The sequence below is a fragment of the Protopterus annectens genome, chromosome 9.part0, assembly GCF_019279795.1.
Source record: "Protopterus annectens isolate FY-2018-M chromosome 9.part0, PAN1.0, whole genome shotgun sequence".
NCBI lineage: Eukaryota > Metazoa > Chordata > Ceratodontiformes > Protopteridae > Protopterus > Protopterus annectens.
In genome coordinates this window covers 143,914,063-143,939,169 of record NC_056743.1, presented here as the reverse complement: position 1 = coordinate 143,939,169, position 25,107 = coordinate 143,914,063, and the positions used below count along the sequence as shown (strand labels likewise).

General features: G+C 38.6%; 1 protein-coding gene across 1 annotated transcript in view; it reads left to right on the top strand.

Annotated features, from left to right (window-relative positions):
- LOC122810502 (SH3 and multiple ankyrin repeat domains protein 1-like) overlaps positions 1 to 25,107 on the top strand; it is a 4,213,494-nt gene that overhangs the window by 2,782,017 nt on the left and 1,406,370 nt on the right. The window contains exon 13 of the mRNA XM_044082083.1: positions 3,258 to 3,415. Within this exon, the coding sequence (XP_043938018.1) occupies positions 3,258 to 3,415 (158 nt within the window). The remainder of the gene's footprint in view (positions 1 to 3,257; positions 3,416 to 25,107) is intronic.

Sequence of the window (25,107 nt, the reverse complement as noted above, 5' to 3'; positions counted from 1 at the left end):
TGGATATCCAGAGTGATTAGTCTATGGTCTGACCTAACCAGCGAGGGATTGATCTCCGGTGTGGAACACCAGTCGTCCATGTTGGTGATGACCAGGTCCAATATGTTGTTCCCTCTGGTGGGGGTGTTCAGCTGTTGATCCAGGGCATTCAAGTTTATAAATTCTAGGAAGCGGTGGGCAAAGGAGTTAGTACTTGAGTAGTTCTCTCAGTTTATGTTTGGGTAATTGAAATCACCCGGTATTAGGGTGTTTGGTAGGACCTTCATATTTCCCAGTGTCTACAGAAATGCAGAATGGGGGACCTGGGTCATGGTGGGTGATGTATAGCAAGCTACAATTTGGATTGCAGTTTTGCCCATTGTTAGTTGCACATGGATGATCTCTGATGCATTGTGCTGCTCCACTAACCCTGAGGTGTGGGTATCCTTAATGAATATGGATACACCCCCGCCTTTTGTGTTTCTGTCCTGGTTCTGTGGTGTGTGGTATGAGTTATAACCTAGTAGTGCTGGGGTGCTGTCAGGAGCCTTAAACCAGGTTTCTGTTGCTGCACAGATGTCGATGTTCTCCATACTGAGGAATGCCTCGAGTGTGTGCATTTTTAGGTTTAGACTTCTGGTGTTGAAAGTATTACCCTCAGTTTTTGGTTACTTGTGCTATTTATGGTGGTGGGTTTGTCTTGGCACTATAGGGGCGGCAAGAGCCTTGGCCAGTATTCAAAAGCCTAAGGGTGACAGATGCAAGCCATCTCTTGTGAAGCAATGTGGTTTGTCGAGCATGTCAGCCCAGGCGGACAGACACTGGATCCCCTTTGAATGACACCAGAAACTTAGACAGTTGTTGAAATTGATCATTTTTTTCTTTATAATGTGGCATCATTCTTGGTGAGGGCAGGATGCTACTCAGAGTCAGGGTCATACCGGCCTGGGCTACATGATCAGAGAGCTCTTCCATGTCTCTGTTCATGTAGTCCAGGGAGGTACATCTGAGGTCATTCACACCAACATGTACAATGACAGAGTCGTATTTGTACTTGTTCTGGAGTGACCTGAGTGCTTGTGTTATGTGGCGGATCCTGGCACCCGACAGGCAGCTCACTGTAACCTTCTCCTAGTCCAGCCTAGTTAGTGGGACATCAGTGTGCCTGACTATAGAGTCACCTATTAATTTGTGTTGGGTATTTTATTTTGCCTTAAGGGCTGTGATTGCGTGGCACACTGATTATGTGAAGTATGTGTTTCATGGTTGGTGATGGGGTGTGGAGGTTGCTTGGGTGTCTGCTTTGGAGGTCTCTGTTGCTTTCGCAGATTTTTATTTAGAGACTCCGAGTATGTTTTCATGTATTCATGTGTGTTATTTGCCGGTGTTGGTTTATTAGGTCTATGTGAGACTGGTGGCGTGTTGCAAGTATTACCCTTTTCCTCTTGACTGTCAGTTCCAGTCTTGGGTTGAGAGAGCTTTGCCTCCAGTTTGGTTGTATAATTGCTTCTCTCGCATATATTAGTGTTTGGTGGTAGGAGGAGAGGGTTGTCTGTGTACATGAGGCAGTTGTAGCATTGCCTCAAATTGCCCAGATTCACCATTTGGACTGGAGAGTACACCTGAATCTGCCCTTTGAACATGCCTGAATAGGTAGAGTAAGCTGTTTTTCTGATTGGCTGGTGGGGACGTATAGAGATCCTTGTCCTTCAGGACAGTATAGGGGGGGGTCTACTGCTAGGGTCAATTAGTGCTTGCTACAAGTTTTAAGCAAGTGCTTGAATGTGAAATGAATGGTTTGAGTGCTAAAGTTGAAGGTTTGTCTAGTTCCAAGGGAAAAATTGAAGAGTACACTTCGTGGAGCTGAGAATAGTTTATCTCTATCTAACTGGCACTGCCCGGTGCGCAAAACCATGCAAATGCAGTTTTGTATAGCAGGGAAGTGAAAGAGAGAGAAATTAGCCCAAAATGGCCGATAAACTACTAACTTCTGGGCTGAAACCACTCCTCCAGGGACAGATAGGCTGCTCAAAGCTCTCCTCTCTCACAGGTGAACAGAGAAACTTTCTTCTATCCAAGAAATGTATGGGCAACACAGAAACCTGTAACACAGCTCTGGATTCAGCAATAACCTGAAAACTGGGCTATACTAATTCAGAAAGGTGGGGAAAAGTATATATATATTTTTTTTTCAGAAAATAGAGCAGATAAAAATCAAAATTAGCCCAAAATGGCCAATAAACTACTAACTTCTGGACTGAAACCACTCTTCCAGGGACAGATAGGCTGCTCAAAGCTCCCCTCTCTCACAGGTGAACAGAGAAACTTCCTTCTATCAAAGTAGGGTATGGGCAACACAGAAACTTGTAACACAGCCCTGGATTCAGCAATAACCTGAAAACTGGACTATACTAGTTCAGAAAGGCGGGAAACAATTTTTTTTTTCAGAAAATAGAGCAGATAAAATAAAATATTGTCTCAACAATATGAATTTCAAGTGTCTGAAAACTTGAGCTTCTGACATAACCATATATATATATATATATATATATATATATATATATATATATATATATATATATATATATGGAATTTGTGTGTGTGTGTGTATAGTTATATGCATCATAGCTTGCTTACCTGTTTCATGAAGACTTGAAAAATATTTTAAAAATAAATTATAATACAAGGTTAAACTGGCGAATATTTTCTGGTCATTGTATGTAGTTATAAAACATGCTCATTTCTGACTGTCACCTACTAAATTTAAAACACTAGAAGTTCTAATATAAAGAGTGGATTTGATTTTATTTCACAAGAGACGTGTGAAATTATTTTCAGTGTATGGCTTGCTGCTTTTAAGATGTATGTGTGTGTGACCATTTATCTCAACACTGTAGTTATAGCATCTTTTATCCAGTAATTGGATTTCAGACCTTCTGAAGCTAATTATGGAGCTCCTGCTTTGTAATTCTACACAGTCATTCTCTCGGTGAGCTTTGCTTAATTGTCCATTACTAATGGTTAGCCTTTTCCAGCTGTTAGGGAACTGCTTTTCGTAGCTGCATGTATACTTCTGAATATATTTGAAGAGGATAAATCATGAAATCTATGATGTTGTGTGTTTCTTTTTAACTTGCACAATAATTAATATCCTCCCTGTGTACTTTAATGTATTTTATAAATGATATTCCAACAGAGCATTTAGTAGAGTTTATTTGTGTAATACATACTTTTAGCTACCACAATGTGTGATTATTTTTAATTTTGTTTCCTTACAGCCCCAATGCTAAAAAAGAGCCACCATCTGCTTTGGATTTTCAGGGCCAAAAACGGAAGCTTTATAGTGCTGTTCCTGGGAGGCACTTTATTGTTGTGAAGCCATATCAACCTCAGGGGGAAGGCGAGATTCCCCTTTGTAAAGGGGATAGAGTAAAAGGTTAGTTATTTATGTATTTTGGGAAATGGACAGTGTTTATGTTATTGTAACATCTGAGATGCTATCTGTATGCATTGGTAATAACCATACTACAACATTTTCTTTTGATATTAAAGAAACAAATAATCTCTTTGGATTTGGTCTGACATATCATTTGCAGTAATTCACAGCAAAAAATATACTATTTTCACATCTGGTGTCTTAACAGAGACCTTCACGATCAGAATTCAAAGCAGAGTACATCCACAATTATTTTTTTATTTCTCTCTCTTTATTTATTGACTTATTATTTTGTTATAGAATCATCAAATGATACCTTTGAACACTGTGCCTTGTTTCCTGTATTTATTTCTGCAAGAGCCAAAGATATTAAAGAAATCTATATATAAATCTTTTGATGTTCTTCATTCCACATTGCTGCAGTCCTAACCATTGGGTAGTCCGCTGTCCAGTCGGCCCGAATACCAAAGTATATGGGTGAATAACTGTATTTGTTGGTTGCCGCTCTTGTGCTAGATTTAACAAGTGGAGCCAGAGGTTTTGCCAGGAGTTTCTTTGGAGTCTCAGGCAGAGACTTTACTATTACAGGATGTGCCTTCTCAGGAGGTAGGCCAGGCTGAGGGCTTCTGTTTCCAAAACTTCTTTGAGAGGTAGGCCAAGTTTAGCTTCAGAGCACTTCAGGTTCTGTGCCTAAGAAACATATGCTTAAAATGGCAGAAGATTTAATTACTATGATTAGAGGCTCCATGCCCCCTCCTGATAAGAGGCCTAGGGTGGAACCTGAGTTTGAGAGTTTTGAACAGTGTTCAGAGGCTTCTGAGTCTTCTGTGGAAGACTTGCAGGAGTTTCCTCCTTATTCTGATTCTGATGTGGATGATTCCACTCCTACAGCTTCTCCTCCTGAGGATTTCTCATTTTCAGAGACTCTGCATTCCATGAGGGAGCACTTTAAATGGGAAGGCCAAGATTACTCTGATTCCAGGAAAAGGCTTAGGAATTCTTATTTTACCCCAGCATAGGCCCTTAGCTATACCTCCTGTGTTGAATGTGGTGGAAGATGTTTAGGCTTCCTGAACCCTGATTCTTTGCCTCCTGCCCCTGTTAAACCTGATGGGTACTATAGGGTGCCTGAAGCTCATAAGTCTCTGTTTAAGAGTCCCTGTTTCTCAGGGGCCTAAAGGTGTTAAGGCCTCTGTTGTTAAAAATCCTGTTCCCACTGATAAAGAGGCAAGGGCTTTGGACAGGTGGGACATGCTAAAATATCAAAATTATCTCCTTTCACAATTGAAATCTAAGGTGGCTGCTTGAGTGTAAAGAGTTGCTGGATTTAGTTCATGTGTCTGAACAAGTGGGTAAGCATTCTTTGCAATGTGGTTTTGATGCTGTGCAGGCCTCCTCGAGGGTGGCTGCCACTAGTTCTGTTCTAGGCATGCCTGGTTGAGGGATCAGAATTTAGCAGAGCATGTTAAGACTAGGATTTTGGATGCTCCTTTACAGTCTGATGTGTTGAAGCAGTTTTAAAGAAAATGGAGGACAAAGCTAAGTCTAGTAGAAATTGGCCTACTAAGGGATGGACATATCCTGCTTATGATTCCCAGTCTAGGGTTCACCTGCTCAGACTAGGAAGACTGTCTCTTTTCAAAGAAAATTGGGATTTAATCACTCAAGACAGATGGGTGTTGGATATCATTCACCACGGTTACAGGTTTATTCAGCCAGTCCCTGTACCAGAAAGGGGCCTAGGATTTTATTCTCGCATGTTCCTAGTACCAAAGAAGGGGAACACGTGGAGACCAATTTTGGATTTGTCTATCCTCAACACTTATCTGGACATTCCCAAGTTCAAGATGTTGACGTTACAACAGCTTTTACCTCTGCTGGGCAAAGATCATTGGATGGTAACTTTAGATCTCAAGGAAGCTTACCTTCATGTGCCTATAAGACTAAGTTGCAGGAAGTATCTAAATTCTCATTATCAGTTCTGTTCTGGCTCCAGTGATAGCTTACTTCAGGCTGAAAGGAATTCAAATCTATCCTTACTTGGACGACTGCCTGATTCTGGCTCAAGAAAAGCAAGACCTTCTACAGCATCTGGAATATGTCATAGCAGTGCTAAGATGCCTAGGGTATTCTGTGAACGAAATAAAGTCCAGTCTAGTACCCTCTCAAGACATGTGCTTTCTGGGTGTGAGACTGAATACAGCAGCCCAGATGGCCTTTGGACAAACAAAAGAATCTTTCCAGTTACTTCCATCAACTATCTCTTCAGTCCTGCATATGAGGACGCTGCAATGGTATCTCAAAAATGTGTGGACACAGCACTGCCAGGATTTGGACACTGTCATTCAAATAATACCTTGCATTCAAAAGAATTTTAATGTCACCTAAACAAGGGACTCCCAGAGGTGAGTCAGATTTTAACGACAGATGCCTCGGACATTGCTTGGGAGCTCATCTAAATGGAAAGTGGATACAAGACAAGTGGCCTGCCAGACTACAGCATCTACATATCAACATGAAGGAGATGTTAGCAGTCCAGTTTGCATTAATGGCTTTCAAGGAGTTACTTCTTCCTGGGCAGGTGTTGATTCTAACAGACAACACAACTGTCATGTGGTACATCAACAAACAAGGGGAACACATTCTTATCCTCTATGCAGGCAAGCGATGATTTTATGGCAGCTTGCAACTAACTCTTCAGGCAAGGTTTAGCACAGAACTCCTTAGCAGATGTGTTAAGCAGGCAAATCATGGATCCAGTGGAAACTGGATCTTCATGTATTTCAGAAATTGACAGTGTCATGGGGAACTCCAGACATAGATCTGTTCGCTTCTCCACTAAACCACCAGCTGCCAAAGTTTTGCACAAAGGGGTTTCATCATACAGCTTGGAAAGTGGATGCTCTTTCTTTCAGTTGGAAAAATCTTCATGTGTATGCCTTTCCACCTCTGCCTCTTCTTCCAAAGGTGCTCCTAAAGGTCAGACAAGACAAGCCAAGGATGATTTTAATAGCTCCAGATTGGCCTCGGCAGCACTGGTACCCATTACTGAGGACCCTTGATTCCACACCTGTTGTCTCAGAAGGACGGTCACCTGCTCAATGTCAAGCTTCACTCTCTTCATCTAACAGCCTGGCATATTCTGTGTTGAAACACAGCAGGTCTCAACTTCCTCAACAAGTTTTAAATGTGATTATGGAAGCTAGAAGACCTAGTACAAGAAAAGAAAAATGGAAGAGATTGTTATTTTGGAGTGCAGCAAAGAATTTAGAGATTTCTGAGCCTAATTTGAGTGTGGCTCTTCAATATCTTACTGAGTTACTGGACAAAGGTTTGTCTTTCTCTTCCATTAAGATTCATGCTGCAGCAATTTCAGCTCACTATGATTGTGACCCACCATTGTTTTCACATCCTTTGTTCAAGCAATTTCTTAGAGGGCAAAGAATATAAGACCCCAGCTCCTACTCCTGCTTGGGATCTCAATTTTGTGTTGGAGAAACTTACTCTACAACCTTTTGAGCCTGCAGCTACTGCTGAACTGAAATACTTGTCATGGAAGACTGCTTTTGTTGGCCATTACTTCTGCAAGAAGGGTTTCTGAGTTACAGTTGAGCCTTTTTGATTTTTAATCCTTCCTTTATGCCTAAAGTGGTTTCTAGTGTGGCTTTAAACCAAACTATTCATTTGCATGCAGATCCCCAAAATAAAGGGGAGAAGATTTTGCACACTTTAGATGTATTATTTGAGCAGGACTAAGGATTTCAGGCAGTCTCAGCAATTGTTTGTTTCTTTTGCTTTGAGTTCTCAGGGCAAGCCTGTGTCTAAGCAAACTATTTCTAAGTGGATTGGGTTTTGCATTTCATTTTGTTACTCCCATCATGGCAAGGAGATTCCAGCTGGGATTAGGCCTCATTCCACTAGGGCTACTGCCACTTCAACAGCATTTCTAAGGGATATTTTGGAGGCAGCTACTTGGAGTTCAGTGCATACTTTCTCTAAGCATTACCACCTTCCTCTCTACTCTAAATCTAGGGCTGGTTTTGCCACAGCTATTTTGCAAGGCATGTTGACAGCTCCTGCTTCCTTATGATTTGCCAGCCTCCCTTACCTCTGCTTTGGGATTCTACCCAATGGTTAGGACTGCAGCAATGTGGAATGAAGAACATAGTACAGTTTTGTACCTACCATAAATGTAGATGTTCGAGGATCCACATTGCTGCTCCCTCCTTCCCTCTGTGTTTAGGGGTGGTGGTGTGGGCTAATATATATATATATATATTCTTGTACATTTGTATATATTGTATATATGTTTGATGCAGGGTTTTTGGTGTTTTGGTTTGGGCCTTGTCTTTTTAGGGTCTTCTGACATCTGGGGCAAGAAAAGACTGAGGATAATGGTTAGGACTGCAGCAATGTGGATCCTCGAACATCTACATTTATGGTAGGTACAAAACTGTACTTTTTCTGCCTGCTGGTACTGCTGCACAGTGGAAATTCTGAAATAAAACATTTCATTCACATAATTATAAGGCAGAAGTTTGCACATCTAAAATAGGTTTATTGCAATATTACTAGCTTATTTTTTTAATGTAATATGAGCAACTTATTATTCAAGGTCAACAGGCACTTTATTTGTAGATGAAACAATGAAATATAAAGTTGTTTGCTAGCAGCAATCTCTTCATTAGTTATAGATCTCTTTAATATGGAATTATTTAGATGACTTTTACTTTGGCAGAGATTGTGCATATTTACTGATACTGGTGGACTGTAGAAGTCTGAATAGACTTTTATGATGGAAATGTTCTGAATTGGGAAGTTTTGTCATTATTGGTGCATGCATTTTGTTTCTTTGTTTACTGGAAAAATGTTAAAAACGCCTTCTAACATCTGTACTCTGTTATACAAGGAATATAATTTAATACAATCAGGAAGATGTATCAAAGAACACGTCTGTTTCATGTGCAAGGGGCCTATGATTTGAAAAAAGCCCAAAGTTCATCTTTATCTGACACTGGCCAGATTATTTTCTTTGAATGTGGGTTTCAATGCTGTTTCAATGAATGAGAGTTTCAAGGGCAGAGAGGTTTTAATGCTAAGTCTATTTTCGTTGGGAGGCTACTTTGCTTAGCAGATATCTATTAGTGTTTGTACTGTAAAGTGTAAAATAAAACTTTTAAATAAAATGCAAATCATTGTAGAAGTAAAGCAATATGCACATTATAGTGTTTATAGTAAATTGGAGAAATAGCCTAGTAGTGGGACATTGGAATGGCTGCAGGGGGGAGGCCAAATTTGACCATGATTTTGTGAGGGGAGGAGGGCTGCAAACTCAGACAGCCTCAGCTGAACTATACCTCTCCACTGTCCGGATTTTTGTGGAATTAATAGATTTTTGTTTCTTATTTTTGGTTTGTTCCTCATAAAAATTGTGGTTTTCTGGCAAATCATTTAGTAATGAAGTTACTAAATAATGACAAACATTGAGTTTCAGACTTCATACCCTTCAGGAAAATGCATGCTAAAGCATGAGAAATGCATGCTAAAGCAAGACCTGTTCTGTCAACTGTCTAAGTTTATACAAGAGCAGTTCTTAGTACTTGTCTGTATGTTCCCCAATATATTTGGCCATGTCCAGATTTCCTGCATTAAGAGGTTGAGAGGTATGAGCAAATAAATCACTTTATAGAATTAGGTATATCCAAACCTCTCAACTGTCCCCAACTTTGGCTCAAAATGTTGCTCTCTCCTAATAATCCCGCCACAAAATGGCAATTTTTTAAATAATTGTAATGATCAGAGTTATAGATTACTTTTATTTCAGAAATGCATGTAGAGTCTCTTATTTTGACAGCTGCTCAACTTAACAGTACTAATATTAAAAAAGTGTCCCTTTTTTGACAGGTTTCCAGCTTTATTGTGTGGCTATTTTATATTTTTGTATCACATTTTGGTCCGTTTTTCATAAAATTGTGGTTTTCTGGCAAATTAGTGGCAAATCACTAAAGATTGAAGTTAGAAAATAATGACAGACATTTGAGTCTCAGATTTCATATCCTTCAGATAATTCATACTAATGTAAAACCTACTATTCGATTATCTTTCTAAGTTTATAAGAGCAAATATTTAAAAATGTTGGGCTTTCGTTCCACTTCTATTTATGGCTTTGTCCAGAGAAGTATGACAAATGTGTCAGGGCCATCACAGTTAGCCAGAGACATTTCAAATTGTGACATACTTGTTTCACTCCACTCCCCTATGTAGTGACTGGATGTGTCCAAGCAAGTCAAGGAGCAGTTATGCAGTGTACGTGTGCAGATTATCCCCCCATCCAAGGTCGGCACAAGTACTACAGTGGCTTTTCATCTGTCATTGATTTTGCAGAATGTTCTGGTTTTCTGTCATATTTTTATACTGTTGATTTATGCTTATTATTCAGAAAATACATGGTGTTGCAGTGCCTGTTGCTCTGTGTTCAAGTAGCAATGCTTTAATGACCATCAGGTAAGCTTGTCTGAGATTGTAAGATGCAAGTAAGCTTTAATAAGCATACTTTTAAAGAATAAACAACATTGAAAGCCTTTTTGTTGTTGCCATACAGAGAATATTTACATAACTAGATATCGCATAAGCCTTTAGTTATTGAAATGCATATGATAGTATTTGTAATAAAGGACAGGATTACAGCATTTTTAGAAGCTCATTACATTTGTTGGAGACTTGCAGTCATCTCTGCAGGCATTACCCGTAAACTAAACAGAATGCCAATCTATCATGCGTGGTCCATAACCTTGAGCTTGTTTCTTGTTTGCTGTTTATTTTTATTTTTTTTTTACTTTGATCATGTTTTCCCCATGAAACAAGTAGATAGTTGTAGTCAGGCAGCAGGTCTTTTTTGGATAAGTAACATTTTGCAAGTGGGGTTATCACAGAGATTGCTACTTCCAGCATGTTACTTAGTACTTTTATAAAGCTGAATATAAATATTAATTAGAACTGCAGTGCAAGGAGAAATTGTTTGAGTTGAGTGCTGCTTGTTTTTTTATACTTGATTTTGTCTGGCATTCCAGTAATGTATTTAAAAAGTAATTTATTTTTTCATGCCTCACAGCCTTTTTGTTTCCATCTAGATATTAAGTAAGCTGTCATGTAGCCAATGCATTGAAATATTTTTTCTTCTACACCATTTTTTTAATTGGACTCTCATAATAATGGTTTAGCACCCAGGGCAGCATATTTAAATAAAGTCCCAGCTTTTGTGCTTTTGAGCATAGCTCCACTGCTTTCTAGTTGGTCACACCACTTCCCATTGGCCCCAGTCCATTCAACTGTCTCCTGCAGACCCCTTTGATTTGAAGTCACCAGCTGCCACTGTTTAATTCTAGACAGCTCATCTTTCAGCAGTCCCCATGCAAATTGAGACATGAAGGCAATTCGTTATTAACTATTGATAGTAAAATGGAAAATTGTACCAGAACAGTTTAGTGAATATAAAACTGTTTCCTTTTCTAAGATAAGTGGACTGAATGGACCACCTTTTTGAAATCAGCTTGCTTTAGTCCTTTGTTAGACAGCATATCTACAGTTTCTGCTACATAGTGGAACAGCTCAGGTGTTCATGAGTTCTAATACTCTTTCCTGAAAAGAACTCTACACTTGAGGTTGTCTCAGTAGGTGCTTTCTCTCTATTTGAGTTAAACTTTGCATTAAAAGAGATACCATTTTCACTTTGTTTTATTCTTGGAAGGCATATTTCTTGGCAACAGTAACAACCACAGGAATTTCTGAAAAATCTAGCATCCATGCATTTATCAAATGCAAGTAGCTAGATGTCCAGTCTAGAAGCAGGGCAAACCTTTTCAGAATTTTGTTACAAGGGAAAATCGTATCAGCAATGTCAATCAGACTCAGTTTTAGAGGTTTTGGGAATATAGCTCATATGTTATATTTGCTGGTACAACAATCAGTCATAAGGATCATAAGACATTACAAGGCTATTGAACCGGAGGTCAACAGCACCCATCCTGAAAACAAATATTAGTGCCATATTCCACTGCCAGAGCTCTACACTCCACCAGCAAAACCCTCATTAAGACCAATACACCCAAAAACCTAGCTCGAGAATCCTTCTCAAATTACATAGGCAAAATCTGGAATGGACTACCACAGGACATTATATACACCCCTAACCTGTACCAATTAAGAAAAAGTACTAAATCTCACTTATCTATTAAGTGGCTGTGTTGATTCTCTGCTCCTAACTAATCTGTCTCCTACAGAAAATTCAGCTAGCTCTACTTTATTTATTACTAACACCATGCATGCTAGTCTTTTTCTGACTTCAAATAAAACTATCAACTTTCAGGCATCACTTTTTATTTTTCAGGAGACTAATGTGTATCTCATCTTTGCATAATACAATAACCTATGACATGGAAATATTAGATAACCCTACTATGTACCACATGTATCCTGATGAGTTAATTACCTGGGTATATACAAAGCTACCTTAAAAATAACTGTAAACATTGTATCTTCTTTATCTATTTTAATCTGTATTCATCCTGTCTTATTCTATATTGTATCTTCTTTATGTATTTTAAAATGCATGCATCCTGTCTTTTCTATATTTGCCTTGTGTTTTGTCTATATTTTACTCAATGCAATTATGTTAAGTGGCGGTTTTCTTCCTGGGCCTCTGCTGAAAAGAGACATGTGTCCAGTCAGACTTTCCTGGTAAACAAATGTAAAATAAAATTAAATAGTAAATAAAATTTTAGCTTAGCTGTTTCAACCCAGTGTAATAGTACCGTAGAGGTATTAGTTAATAATCAAAATTGCATTTAGGGAAAGGCCATTGTAAGCCTAACCAATTTGCTTCCCAAAGGTGAGAATCAAGCACTGTACCTTATGTCTTTGAGTCAAACACCTTAACCATTATACCAAGCCCAAATCTTTTTAAAGTTATGCCAAAACCCTATTTTGAACCCAATACCATCAGACTTCATCAACAGTGCATTAACCTGTCAACCCAGAGAGTCTTCTAATTAGGAAATAGAAGTGAGATTCTAACATTATTCCCAACTCTTACCATGGGATCTTGATTTTAACTTGTTTACCTATATTTTCTTCATAGTCTGTTATCTATATCATATACTAAGGTAAGGTATGTTCATACTTCATTTTTTTTGTTATTGCAGTATGTTAAAATAAAATACAAGTTTCTTGTTTGATAAATTATTTCTGTGTGTGTTTCTATTTGTTACCAGGGTAGTGCACTGATCTCAGTGGACCATTTGCAGGCACAGCCCTGGTTAATAAGATAACATAAGAAATGAACAGAACATCTTTACAGATGCAAGTATATGCTAAAATCATCTATGTATTTACAGGGGCAAGAATATGCTACATCATTTTCTTAAAGAAAGATTTATAGTGCCAAAACATGGATGTAAAATGGAATTATGCTTAGCAGAGCTTTCTGTTTAAGAGGTAGCCATAATGACTGAGATGGCTTATGCCACAGAGATAAACGCATATCCTTATATAGAGAAGTATTAAGGCATGAGAAGAGATGCGTGTGAATAGTTAAAGGAAAGGATATATGGAGAAGACAGAAAAATGGTGAGAGAGACAGGCAGAGGGAAGAGGAATAGAAAGTGAGAGATGCAAAGAGGAGAGAAAGGTAGGGTGAATGAGGTGCACTAAGTGAGGGCATGATAAGATGAATTAAGGAAGGATGAAACGGGGATAACAGGATGTGAAAGAGATGCAAATTAAATTGAAAATGATATGGGATGATACTCCTTTCAAACGCTGAAACATGCCAACTGATAGCAACAGAACAGCCTTAAGAACAGAATCACTGTCATGTATGCATGCACTTGCATTAATATTACGACGGATACTTGTGGTATTCAAAATCTGTCCAATTCTACTAGTACTAGAATTTTTAAAAATCTGTTCTTAGGTTAATTATGCCACTTTTGTTTTCTTCCCTGTAAAATAAAGTTGATTTTGTTTCTAGCGTGATCAACCTTGCGGTGATATTTTAATGTCTGTTTGTGGCTCCATCAGTGTATATGTATGGTTTTATTCTTGATATTCGGCACACCTCTTAATGATAATGATTCACAAATTAGGAATGTGGTAAAGGATCCTCGAAATATTAAAAGCCTCTTCCATTTCATTGCTATAAACAATTCCACTTTGTAACTTTTCTACTAGATATCTTAGAAATTAAAAGGGTGGAATATAATTTAAGAATCCATTTCAAAGACTGAAAAGAGGAAGATAAAATATAAAGGTATAAACTTTCACTTGTATAAACTTTTATTCCTTTCTCACTCTTTCTGCACCATATGCCTTTATGCATACACTAAACTGAACAACTCACACCAGTGAATCATTTGTTTTCATGTTCCATTTTAGGACTCTCACCCATGTGGTCCTTATCGCCTTTCATGTCACCGATTTATTTCACATTTCTCTTATAGGTTTATAGGTTAGTACTGGGCTAACTGCCCTTGAGGGCCATTTTAAGTATAACTGATTTCCAATTTTGCATTCAAAACGGGTCTCTTTTAGGTCGCCAAAATGGTATTCCGGCGAACACCTTTTCAGCGACCCATAATCGGTGAAAAGTGCATCATTGATTCACCAGATTCGGTAAGTGCAAAAAAATAGGTGCCCAAAGTACAAAGGACGTTGCCCTTTTCTCCACTGTAGTGCGCTCTCAGAGTTGGTGTATATATAGTTAGGGGGGTGTGGGGAGGTGAATCACCCCAGTTGGGTGGGTACAATTCAAGTAAAAGTTGGTCTGTTGTGTTTTGGGCAACTATTTCATTGTCCTTAGTAAATTCAGTGAACTGCTGATGCAGTTTTTGCTGATTATGGGTCTTTGAATAGGTATTCACTGGACTACCATTTCACCGAACTAATATAAACCACTCAAAACAACCTACCCAATTTGGTTATAGATTTAACCTTACCCATCCCATGGTATGTAATATATATTTATCCCTAGTGAGAATAACTGGGATCATACCATCGATAATTTGAGGGGACCTAAGCATGGGTAAGGTATTTAGGAGCTGTCTCTGTCCCGTACAGAGGGCAATCTTGGGTATTTTTTGTTTCCCATTTGTTGAGCCATATTGCACTTAAATATGGACAAAGATGATCTTTGTTTTATGTGGTTGAGGAGTCTGAAGAGGTTTATATACCTAAAATGATTATTTAAGGTGCCATTTGACTTGCTGATGTGCAGTAAATCCATCAGTAAAGGGTCAAAGCATGCCTTGTATGCAAGACGCAGGTAACTTCTTAGTCTGTAGGATACTGAGCATAGTGACAGGACTTTGATTTGGTCCATTTAGGCTGAGTTGTTTAAGCCTTGTGTCCAAGGTTCATGGCTTTCCATCATGGACACATTGCCATAACTAGTTTGAAGTGTAATACTGTCTAAACAACTCTAACTTAGTAGTAAAAATCGAGCAGGCTCCAACGTTGCATTCTTGCAAATGATTGAAAACAACAACAAGGAAAACTGTTTACTTACCCAAGCCAAAACTTGTTAATAATTGCAGGTTTTTTAAATATAAACCCAAGGCATTTAAGGATACCCCAATCACCTGCATAATCATCTTGATCTGGTTTGAACAGGTCCAAATGTTCTGTCACCTGAAAGCCTAATCTTCTGCTGAATGTGCCACTCAGTGGTTGATGTAACACCTCGACAGTTTAACAGCTGTATATCTCAAGGTACATTTCCAGCAAGTCCTGTCGACAAGAATATCAATGTTCTGGTTAAGAATAAAGTGGTGATGTTTTATAACATTTGGCTAGCAGACTTTTCTTAGGAACCTTGATCATGATTTAACTCTCTAGGTGTTTGAGAATACTGTCAGGATTGGACCAGCTGAACAGGAAATGATGTAATAGATCCCAGTGATGAAAGCAAGATAAACCAGGGTATATGAACCAATGAACTTTCCGATCATTTTGATCCAAAGTCAGTGCTTACCCTTCTGGATGAATCAACTCCCTAATACATGCTATTTGGATAAGGGGTGTCCTATGATCAATAATATTTCCATTGCTTTAAAGCAAAAATAATTTGTGGTTTCTGCCTCATACAAAAGAAAAACATCTGCTGTCCATCTGTCTTGTTCAGAATGCCATTCTGTTGCTTTGTCTAATGTCCTACCTATCCTGACTGAATCTGATGAGGACCCTTGCAAGAGATGCCCTTTTGTTTTAATGCATGGAGGAAAGTAACATTAACTTCATCAATCTTAATTTTGTCTCCTGATTTGTGGCAAAAAAAGTAAAGTGAGAAGAAAAAGCATCAGCAATGAAACCTGTGTAAAGGTGCTGTCCGGGCCTCCACTGAAAACGGGCTCTTTGAGCCCAGTGGACCTCTCTGGTCATCAAACTGGAAATAAAATAAAAATAAATAAACATGTGAAGTAAGTACTCATCTCTAAAAGAATCTGTTGGCCTGACTGGACTGGTCTTTCTTGGACTGTCTTGACCAAAGTACAATGAATTCACTGGTAAAAAAAAAACACATCCCCCTGTACAATGACTGTATTTCTCACTTATTCTGAATGCTCCTATGACTGGCCAAGTGAAAATGTCTGCCCAAGGTTTGAATGAGTAATAATCATTAACTGGTGCCAGGATGCTTTTAACTAAAATACTTAGCAAATGTTTGTCTGTTGCTTCTGGGGACGTGTTAGTCTTTTGAGGTTCTCCAACCTCTGAGAACTCTGGAGATTAATCAGTATCTGGATATGTTGGGGATCACCAAGTGATAGGCTAGCCATCCTAAGCTGTTATATATTTGGATAGTATTAGATGCCTCATTCAGTAAGCACCTCTGCATTAAAATTTAACAGAGAACGGAAACCACCATTGTTTACGATCAGTGGTAAACCCATGGTAAGAATCCTTAAAACCATATAAATATGTTGAATACACCTTCTTAGTGGTCGACAAAAGGTTTGCATTTTAATACAATGGCTATTCATCAGTCAGCCGAAGTCCGGGAGGTAAAGGTGTCCTGAACTGCTCCACTCCTGGTGCCATTTGCTGAAACCTGGAGAGCTGAAAGAGGGATAAAGTAAATACTATGCCATTTAGTTTTCTGGAATGTGATGAGCAGTAAAACTTTATTTTATTTGAAGGCCTAACAAAAGCAATATCCGTAGAACTGAATGAACCTGATTGGACTTTTGACACACACTTGATCAAAACTTGAACTACTGCTATGTTGTTGGAATAAAAAATGACCCCTCTGTTGGTGAAGTGTTCTTCCTGTCCAAGAGTGGCTACCCAAATTAGTAAAATTTCATCACGACTATATCAGGTCTCCTTTTATTATTCCAAGAAATTCGCCATTCAGTTTTGAACCACCTGTACCATACCTAGACCTGTAGCTGCATCAGAGAATAGTCAGATAATGTCAGAGGAAACCCAAGGGCTCTGTCCCAGGGTTGTGCCATGGTAAAAATGTCTTCCACAGTCTGGGGTGTCTGTGATCTTAGCAGGGATGCACAGTAGTGCCTGAACTCCTTGGCTTTCAGAAAGTTAGGAAGTAATCTTAAAAAGTTCGTACCCTGTAAAATAGCACAAGTGAAACTGAGAAGTTCATGCAATTGCATTACTTCACTATTCTAACTTTAACATGTCAGTTGTTGACATAAGTTGTTGTAACTTATCCATCAGCCATTTAAATGCTGCTTCTAGTACAGCTATCACTTGAGAGTAGTAATTTGACAGGGCCCATCCTGTTTGTTTAAAGCAGGAGGAACTCATAACTCTAAACACATTTCCTTGAAAATCCTCTTCACTTCTTGGCATCCTCTTTTCCTTCACCTATGAGGAGGAAGTTATCCAAGTAATGGATGGTGCCCTGATCAGGGGTTTAGTGTTACCAATATCAATGTAAGTTAGTGCTAAATATTTCAAAGACAGAGGAAGCCATCGAGTAACCCATGAACATGGCTTTGTCAATATAATAGTTTTCAAAGTAAATCCTAGTAAAGGTTAATCCTTTTCTCTGATTGTAATGAGTTGAAAGGCATACAGACCATCCAGATTAACAATCCAGGGGACTGAAAATTGTTTGAGCTGTGCTGCTTGGCCTAAAGATGCATGCATAACATACTTTGCATTAGTCTTCATCAGTGCAGTCATTAACTGAAGTTCCTGCAGAGCATGGTACATCATGAATAAGTCACAATTCCCCTTCCATTTTTTTCTGGATTAGGCCTATGGAGGAAATATTAAAAGATGGCTAAATGGGCTTGTTGAATGCCTGCAACATGGCTTTCTTGAAGTTCAACATCATGTAAATGTTCATTATTTTTCCCTAATAGGAGTCAAGTTGTTTACTTTCTTGATGTCTCTAAGTACTGAGGAAGCAATAGTTGACCTTAATTAAAGAAAAAAATTAGCTGTTTATTTTTTGGGATAATTAGAGAAAATAGGCTAGTAAAGGTAGAGGCCAATTAATGTCTTTCCTGTAATATTGGCCATATACACTGTAAAACATCAAACTTAGTACCCAGTTATCCCAGCTTTGATATTTTTTAGACTATGTACACTCTTGTAACATGTATTTTTTTCTACACTATGTTTGAATCTTTAATATGTATCATTTGGTGCTTTTCTATCCCAACATTCACTGAAAAGGAAAGAGACTGCCCAGTCAGACTTTCCCTGGCAACAAATGCATTCTTACTGACTGGGTCAGAATGACTGTCCTGATTTTAAATGTGGTTGTGCTTGTCTGGGCAGATCAGTTGAAAAAGGGAAACTGTTCTACAAATAACACATGGGTGGGCTTTTCCCATTGTTATCTTTTGTTATATGAATTCGAAGGCTGTTCTTGCAAGTAGATTCCTGTGTTTTATGAGCGAAAAAAACGACTACTCCATAAATCATTGCATTCATTTCTATATTTCCATGTTTCATTATTGTGCACGTTTATGATCCCGTAATACAAACTTTAATCCAAAGCAACCAAAACCTTAGTCTTTCACAATTCAGGTCCATTTCTACTCTTCCCTATCTTGTAAAAATTGTAGGAAACTCAAGTCATCTTCAAATTTTATAGTATATCCAAAAGTACCATCTCATTTCTATAAGGCAATATTGTTTTTGGATAGGTTATAACAACATCACTGCACATTGAACTCTGACTAAACCTTAATCAATATGGATAATGGCATCCTTACAGGTGTGATCTTTTTGATCTCTCAAAGGATTTTGACCTGATCTGTCATACTATACTACTTCAGAGCCTGTTAGACACAGGAACCAGATCAGGTGCATGCCAGTGGTTCAACTAACTCATGGTCCAGTCAAGATAGGTGTCTTCCTCTATGACCATAACCTACTACTCAAAAAGGTCTGTTAGTTGTCAATAGATGCACCACTACACTCCTAAGCTTTTATCAGTAAACTAACTTATGACCTCCCTCAGGTAAACATATACAAACCCAAGTCAAATATGATCTATAGTCTCATCAACTGACTAAATAAATATACATTCTTACTTGATTTTAAAGTAGCTTAACCTCTGTTAACTCTAAACATTAAACTGCAATAACACCCCAAATGAAAAAAAAATCTACTTCAAGTTATTTGGCATCTGGCATGTTCAGACAGTCTGTTTCTAAACTTATGTTGACAAAATAGGAAGAGAGTCAACTTTTCATTATTCTGAGCAAGAAAAAATTCTCCCTTCCTCACAAAACTAGCTGTGGTAGCGTTTGGCACTGGGTTCTTCTAGCCAACCTTGAATATTGGCTACCCAACAAACCCCTAGTCTGCAAAGGGAACTTATAAGCTGTAGAGACAGCTTGTAATAAAATGCCATTTCATCATCCAGTCCACCTCCACCCAACACTCCCACCAGGAATTTTCGCTTTCTCAAGTAAGGTCCAAATAGTTTTCAGTAAAACAGAGATCGTCTCATTCTCAAGTCACTTCACTTCAAACTTTTCCTTCCAGACTGCTAGCCAAAAACCTCAAGTAAAACAATTTCTTATGGAGCTGAACTAAACCAATCAGAGTGATACAGCTGTAATGCACTAGCAATGCATTTCCATTCTAATCCCCAAACTCTAGAGGTATCTTCCATCTCATCCAGAGGACCTTGAAACTTTGTCTAATTCTGGAGAATAATTAAAGAGGATCTCCAGTAACAAGATACATTGTGAGTGCTTTTAATCAGGCCACATTACAGAGACAGGCAACATAACCAAAGTACTCCTAATTCTGCTACTTTTGTCCCTTGTATTCATCTTCCTTCTCATCTCTTTCCTAAGAGTTTACACTCAGTGTTAGAAAGTTGACTTTGCTTACTTATATTAACATATGCTGCATTTTAAGTTCACGGGCAATTACTAGGCTAGCTGCCCCTTTGTGCCATTTTAAGCCAGCCAATTTCCCTTCTTGTGCTTGAATTAACCTGTCCCATTTGGTTAGGGATTGGCCTTACTCATCCTTTGGTCAATAATTATTATTATCCCTAATAAGAATAACTGGCACAATAGATAAATTGAGGGGACTCTTGCAAGAGATAAAGGATTTGTTACCTGCTTCTGTGCATGAGTAGTACAGGGGCAGTCCTAGGGAAACTTGTCCGTTTCCCCTCAATAGATCCAAGTTGTGTTTGAATATAGACAGGGATGACCTTTTCTTTTATGTAGATGGAGAATCTGTTCCAGAACAGTGGTATCCTCCAAGAAATATATCTGTCCCTTCAAATTGTACTGTTGATGTTGCAGAAAAAGTTTAAATCCCTAGATCATGTATTTCTGATGCCATTTGACCTGCTGATGTGCAGTAAGTCCTTCACTATTGAGTCAAAGGATGCCTTGTATGCCAAACACAGGTCACTTCTTAGGAATCTGCAGGATACCGAGTATAGTGACAAGGCAGAGTTGGTCCATGTGGGATATTATTTAGGCTTTTTATCCTTTTAGTAACGTATCTTTGTGTATGTTCCAGTTGCATTTTCTGAACAGATACATGCCAAAGGAGACATTATATTCAATGATTAGCCTAATGTGAGGTACAGTGGTGCAGCGATTAACATTGTCGCCTCACAGCAAGAGGTTCTCCAGTTTTGGTTCTCGACTGGGGTGCCCTCTGAGTTGCATGTCCTCCCTGCATTCACATGGGTTTTCTCCAGGTGTCTGGTTCCTTCCACATTTCAGAGATGCATGTCTGGATCATTTGTCCCTGGCCTTCTGCTGAAAATAGGCTCTGAACTACTCAGACTTTCCCAGTCAACAAATGTTAAATAAATAAAAAATAATGAATAAATGGGGACATGGACTTCCCTAGATCTAGACGCAATCCCTTTGTTTATAAGCTCTGCTGTGCAGAAGGTCTTTCTTATAACAATGCGCACACATTGCTCAAAGGTTACATCACTGTCCACACAAGTTTACAAATCTCGAATAGCTGGGTCAGCTCTTAGGGGTGTACTGTCAATGTGGTAGCTGCCAGTGGTAGACGACTTCCCAAAGGAAACAATGATGCATTTGTTGGCATTAGTCATGATTTTATCATCATTTATTGATTGATTTATTGAACCTTTCTGTAGGATGGCTAAGCTACTTGAGGATTCATTGTGCTACTAGCTCGCAGTTGTCTGCAAACATAGTCAACCAGAGTCCTTTAGTACTGGATTTTACTTCACAGAAGTAGATGTTAAATAAGAGAGGTCCCAGCATAGAACCTTGAGGGTCTCCACTAGTGGCTGGTCTCTTTGTGCAGGTAACTTACCCTATTTTGATTTCTTGTGTCCTATCTGTGAGCCAATTGGCAAACCAGTAGATGAATTAGGAGTTTATTCAGCTTTTCTGCCATGTCTGAACTTTAAAAGCTTTAGCCAGGTTGAGGTGTGTAGTGTGCACCATTTTGCCTTCATCTAGTGCTTTGGTGACCTTTTCAAAAAATTCCACTAGGTTGAGTAAACATGGCCTGCCCTTGATGTATACAAACTTAGATAGGCCCAGTGTTTAAAGGTTCCCTATGTGTTGATTATTTCTATGATAAATCTTTCCATAGCTTTTCATATGAAGCTGGTAAGACTTATTGTCTGTAATTGCCTAGGTGCTTTCTTATGCATGGCAATAATCATCATCAACCTCATCAGCCCCCTTTTTCCCATTTGTCTACATCATGGGGTCATGGTATTGTGTTAACTGTCACCAACTCTCTACGAATGACCGTAGCTAATCTCCATTCACTTGTTACAAAGCCTGTATGGAGGCCGAGATTGAACAGTGCTGTTAGGGGTGTGGCTAAATCATGCATTATGCTAGTTAAGTTGCTTCCAGGGATATTGTCAGGACCTATTTATGCAGACTTTTTAGCTTTTAACAGCACATTTAGGCTTTGATTTGGTAGTAGGAGGTGAGCCAGTTTCAGGAATAATTTGAGGGACTGACTGAGGGGGGAGAAAGGGGTAAAGTTAGAGGTAAATTTATCGGTCAGTACATTTGCTACATCTTCAGTCTCAGTGAAGGTAACGTCATTCACAACTGGCTCAGTGAATTGTGCTTTTGAGACTACGGACATAACTAAAAAATACTTTGCAATTGTCTTGTGCTTGGGTAGTGATTTTAGCTTAATTTTCTGCTTTGGTTTATTTCAGTTTATGCGTTCTGATAATCAGTATTCTTATTTTTGGTTAAAAATGCTTTCTTTTTATTATAAAGCTCATTGATATCATGGTTCCACCATCTGGGTTTGTTTCTAGGGTTTACCCTGCACTGGTTCCTGTGGGGTACAGCTGCATCTGTGTTGCTGCTTGCATGCTGGTATAGTGTGGTGGTGTACATTTCCGCATATTCAGTGGAGTTAACTGCGTTTGGTGGGGATTTGAAGCTTGTCGATGTATCACTATCATTTTGGAGATTTGGAGCTTGTTGACACATCCTTTATCTTCCTCTTTCATAATTAGAACAAGAACACTCATCCATTTACCTGCTTAACTGAGTGAACTATTAGAAACTTCAACAAGATGTCTTTATTCTTCCCACAGGGAGGTTATCAGAGGGAGAATCTGCTAGATCTTCTAGTTAGTGATTTTATCTGGACTTATCCTTTATACACTGCCTCCTTCATCTATGGTGAATGTCTGATTCAATACATTTCATTTTATTTGCAGCTTATATATATCTTAAATTACAAATGTTAACTTTGGTAAACAGATTTTGTTATGTATAAGTTTAGTACTGCTTTGTAAAACTTTTTCTGCCATTGGTTATTACTGCAACATTGTGTGCATATCCTCATCCTGGCGGTGCCTGAAGTTCATCCCAGTTGATCCATGCACTAATCTGTTAAAGAAATACAAATAAATGAAGTGCATTAGCTTGGTGTTCTCTTAATTTGTAACCTAATTCTCAGGCATCTCTTCAGTTTCTGTTTCCTCACTCCCAGTACTGTCTCTGTGAGGAGCTGCATTTGTGAATGAAAAGGGGGTGAGGATCCAGCCCCCATTATCCTCCTTACGTTATCCCCAAGTTGAGGCCACCATAGGTTGGTACTAGGCTATCAGCTCTAGGGCCTATACAAGCCTAGCCATAACAATTCCATGGCTATTTCTTCCCACAATATTTATTTCCCTAGACCCCTGTATAGCAGGGCGACTCACATGAATTCCATAGCAGGATAGGATGGAGACAAAGGATAAAGCAGTCAGAGGGGTAACAGGTTACTTGCAATAACATATGACGTATGTCATATGGACAGACCTCATCAGGATTTCCACTTCAGTTGTGACTCCCCCCCCGCCCCCCCCTCCACATGCTAATCTGACATCACAGGGTGACGTGCAATGAGACAGTGATGTATCAGCTGCTACTTACATGGTGACTCATCCCTCAAGCTGCCCTGCACTGATGTGACTACTCCAAGACTGCATGCTTCCCATGTCTCAATCATCTCTCCCTGGCATGTTCCCACCCTCTTCCCCCAAATATAGACAAGCAAATAGAGCCAGATCATTTCTCTGTTCTCCCATGCTGACTCCAGCATGTGCCTGAACTGCGAGTTTGCCTTTGTTTTACCCTCACAGCTTTATCCATCTGCATCAATAAAGCTTGCAGGTAAGAATGCAACTCATTACGTGTGTTTAGATACCTAAGCTGTGCTTCAACTATAGGTTCATATAGCAAGACCATATAAAACAAACCAAATACTCTGATCATTTTAATATTCATTGGAATCTGTATGTTTTTTTTTTAGAGTGGAAACTGTTACCCTAGTGTAGAATTCTAATAATAATAATGTTCTTCTCATAGTGCATTAAACATTACAAGTTCAAGTATGTATACTGACTTTTAAATCAGGCTATAGCAGTTGTATTTCAACTTTGTTTAAAATCTGTTGCCTAAACCCTCAGTGTAAAGTTTATGCCGGATTAATACAGAATCAGCAGAAACCAGCTGTCTCTCACTTTGATGTGCTCTTTTATTATTTATCTCTGAGTGTAATAGACTTAAATATTCCAAGCTAATTATATATTTAGCAGGAGAAACAGCTCTTCCTTAATTGCATTCATACATATTCCAAAGATCGTACAGTATGTTATATTATAATGATCTACTAATTCAGCACATATATCTTGTGCTTGAAAAATGTTTCTCCAAACTAATTAATTTCCCTTAAGACTGTGTTATACAACAGAAATGGTCAACTATAAAGCTACTTTTGCCACCATACCTGCACTTCCCTTCCACTCAGCTGGAAATTAATGAGCTGATTTGTAACACTTCACCCTGCCCAGTCAATAACCTATTTAAAAATAGTACATTGGCTTAGACAATATATTGCATGCAGTTCATGTTCTGAATGTGCTTTTGATGCTTGGGATATTCATTGCTACTGTATAGCACAAAATCAAAAACAAGAATGCACATTCAGCAGACCAATTAAGAGTCAAAAGAATAGCCTGCGATCACTTTTGAGTTTGCAATCTTTTTTCAGTTTACAAAATAAAACTATGCTCAAATCTCTGATTACTGAGCTACACTCTGCTATATTGCTTGCAGATTTATATCAGTGTATGAGTTTACACATCGCTCTCTCTTAAAAAAATGGTAGTTACTGCAGTCTTTTACCACAAAAGAGAACTGTTTAATTTGATTAGCAGAATGCACAAATAAATAGATGCCATATAGGTTGGCTGCAGCATTTCTACTGGTTATTATGCTTTCTACCGGCAGTGTTTGAAATATTAAGCTCTTTAAGTCATTTTCTGTCAATTTGTGTTGTTCTGTTTAAGACAATCCAATATTTATAGTTTCTATATCAGCATATCAAATGCTGAAAATGCCGAATGCAATTTAATCGAACTGAAATGTTCGAAATCTCAAACCAGCGAACTGACGGAACATCAGTTTCTTTCCCAGGGAAAGAAATCGGTGTTCCGTGCATAAAAAAAAAAATTTCAATACTTTAAACACTGACAGAAGTGGGGGACTTCACCCCCACACCCCCCTACTTAAATATACCAACTCCAAGACCGCACCACAGTGGAGGAAATAGCAAACTCCAAAGCGGGCCCACCGATTTCTTTCCCTGGGAAAGAAATCGATGTTCCGTCAGTTCGCTCTTCTGAGATTTCGAAAATTTCAATTTGATTAAATTAAATTCTG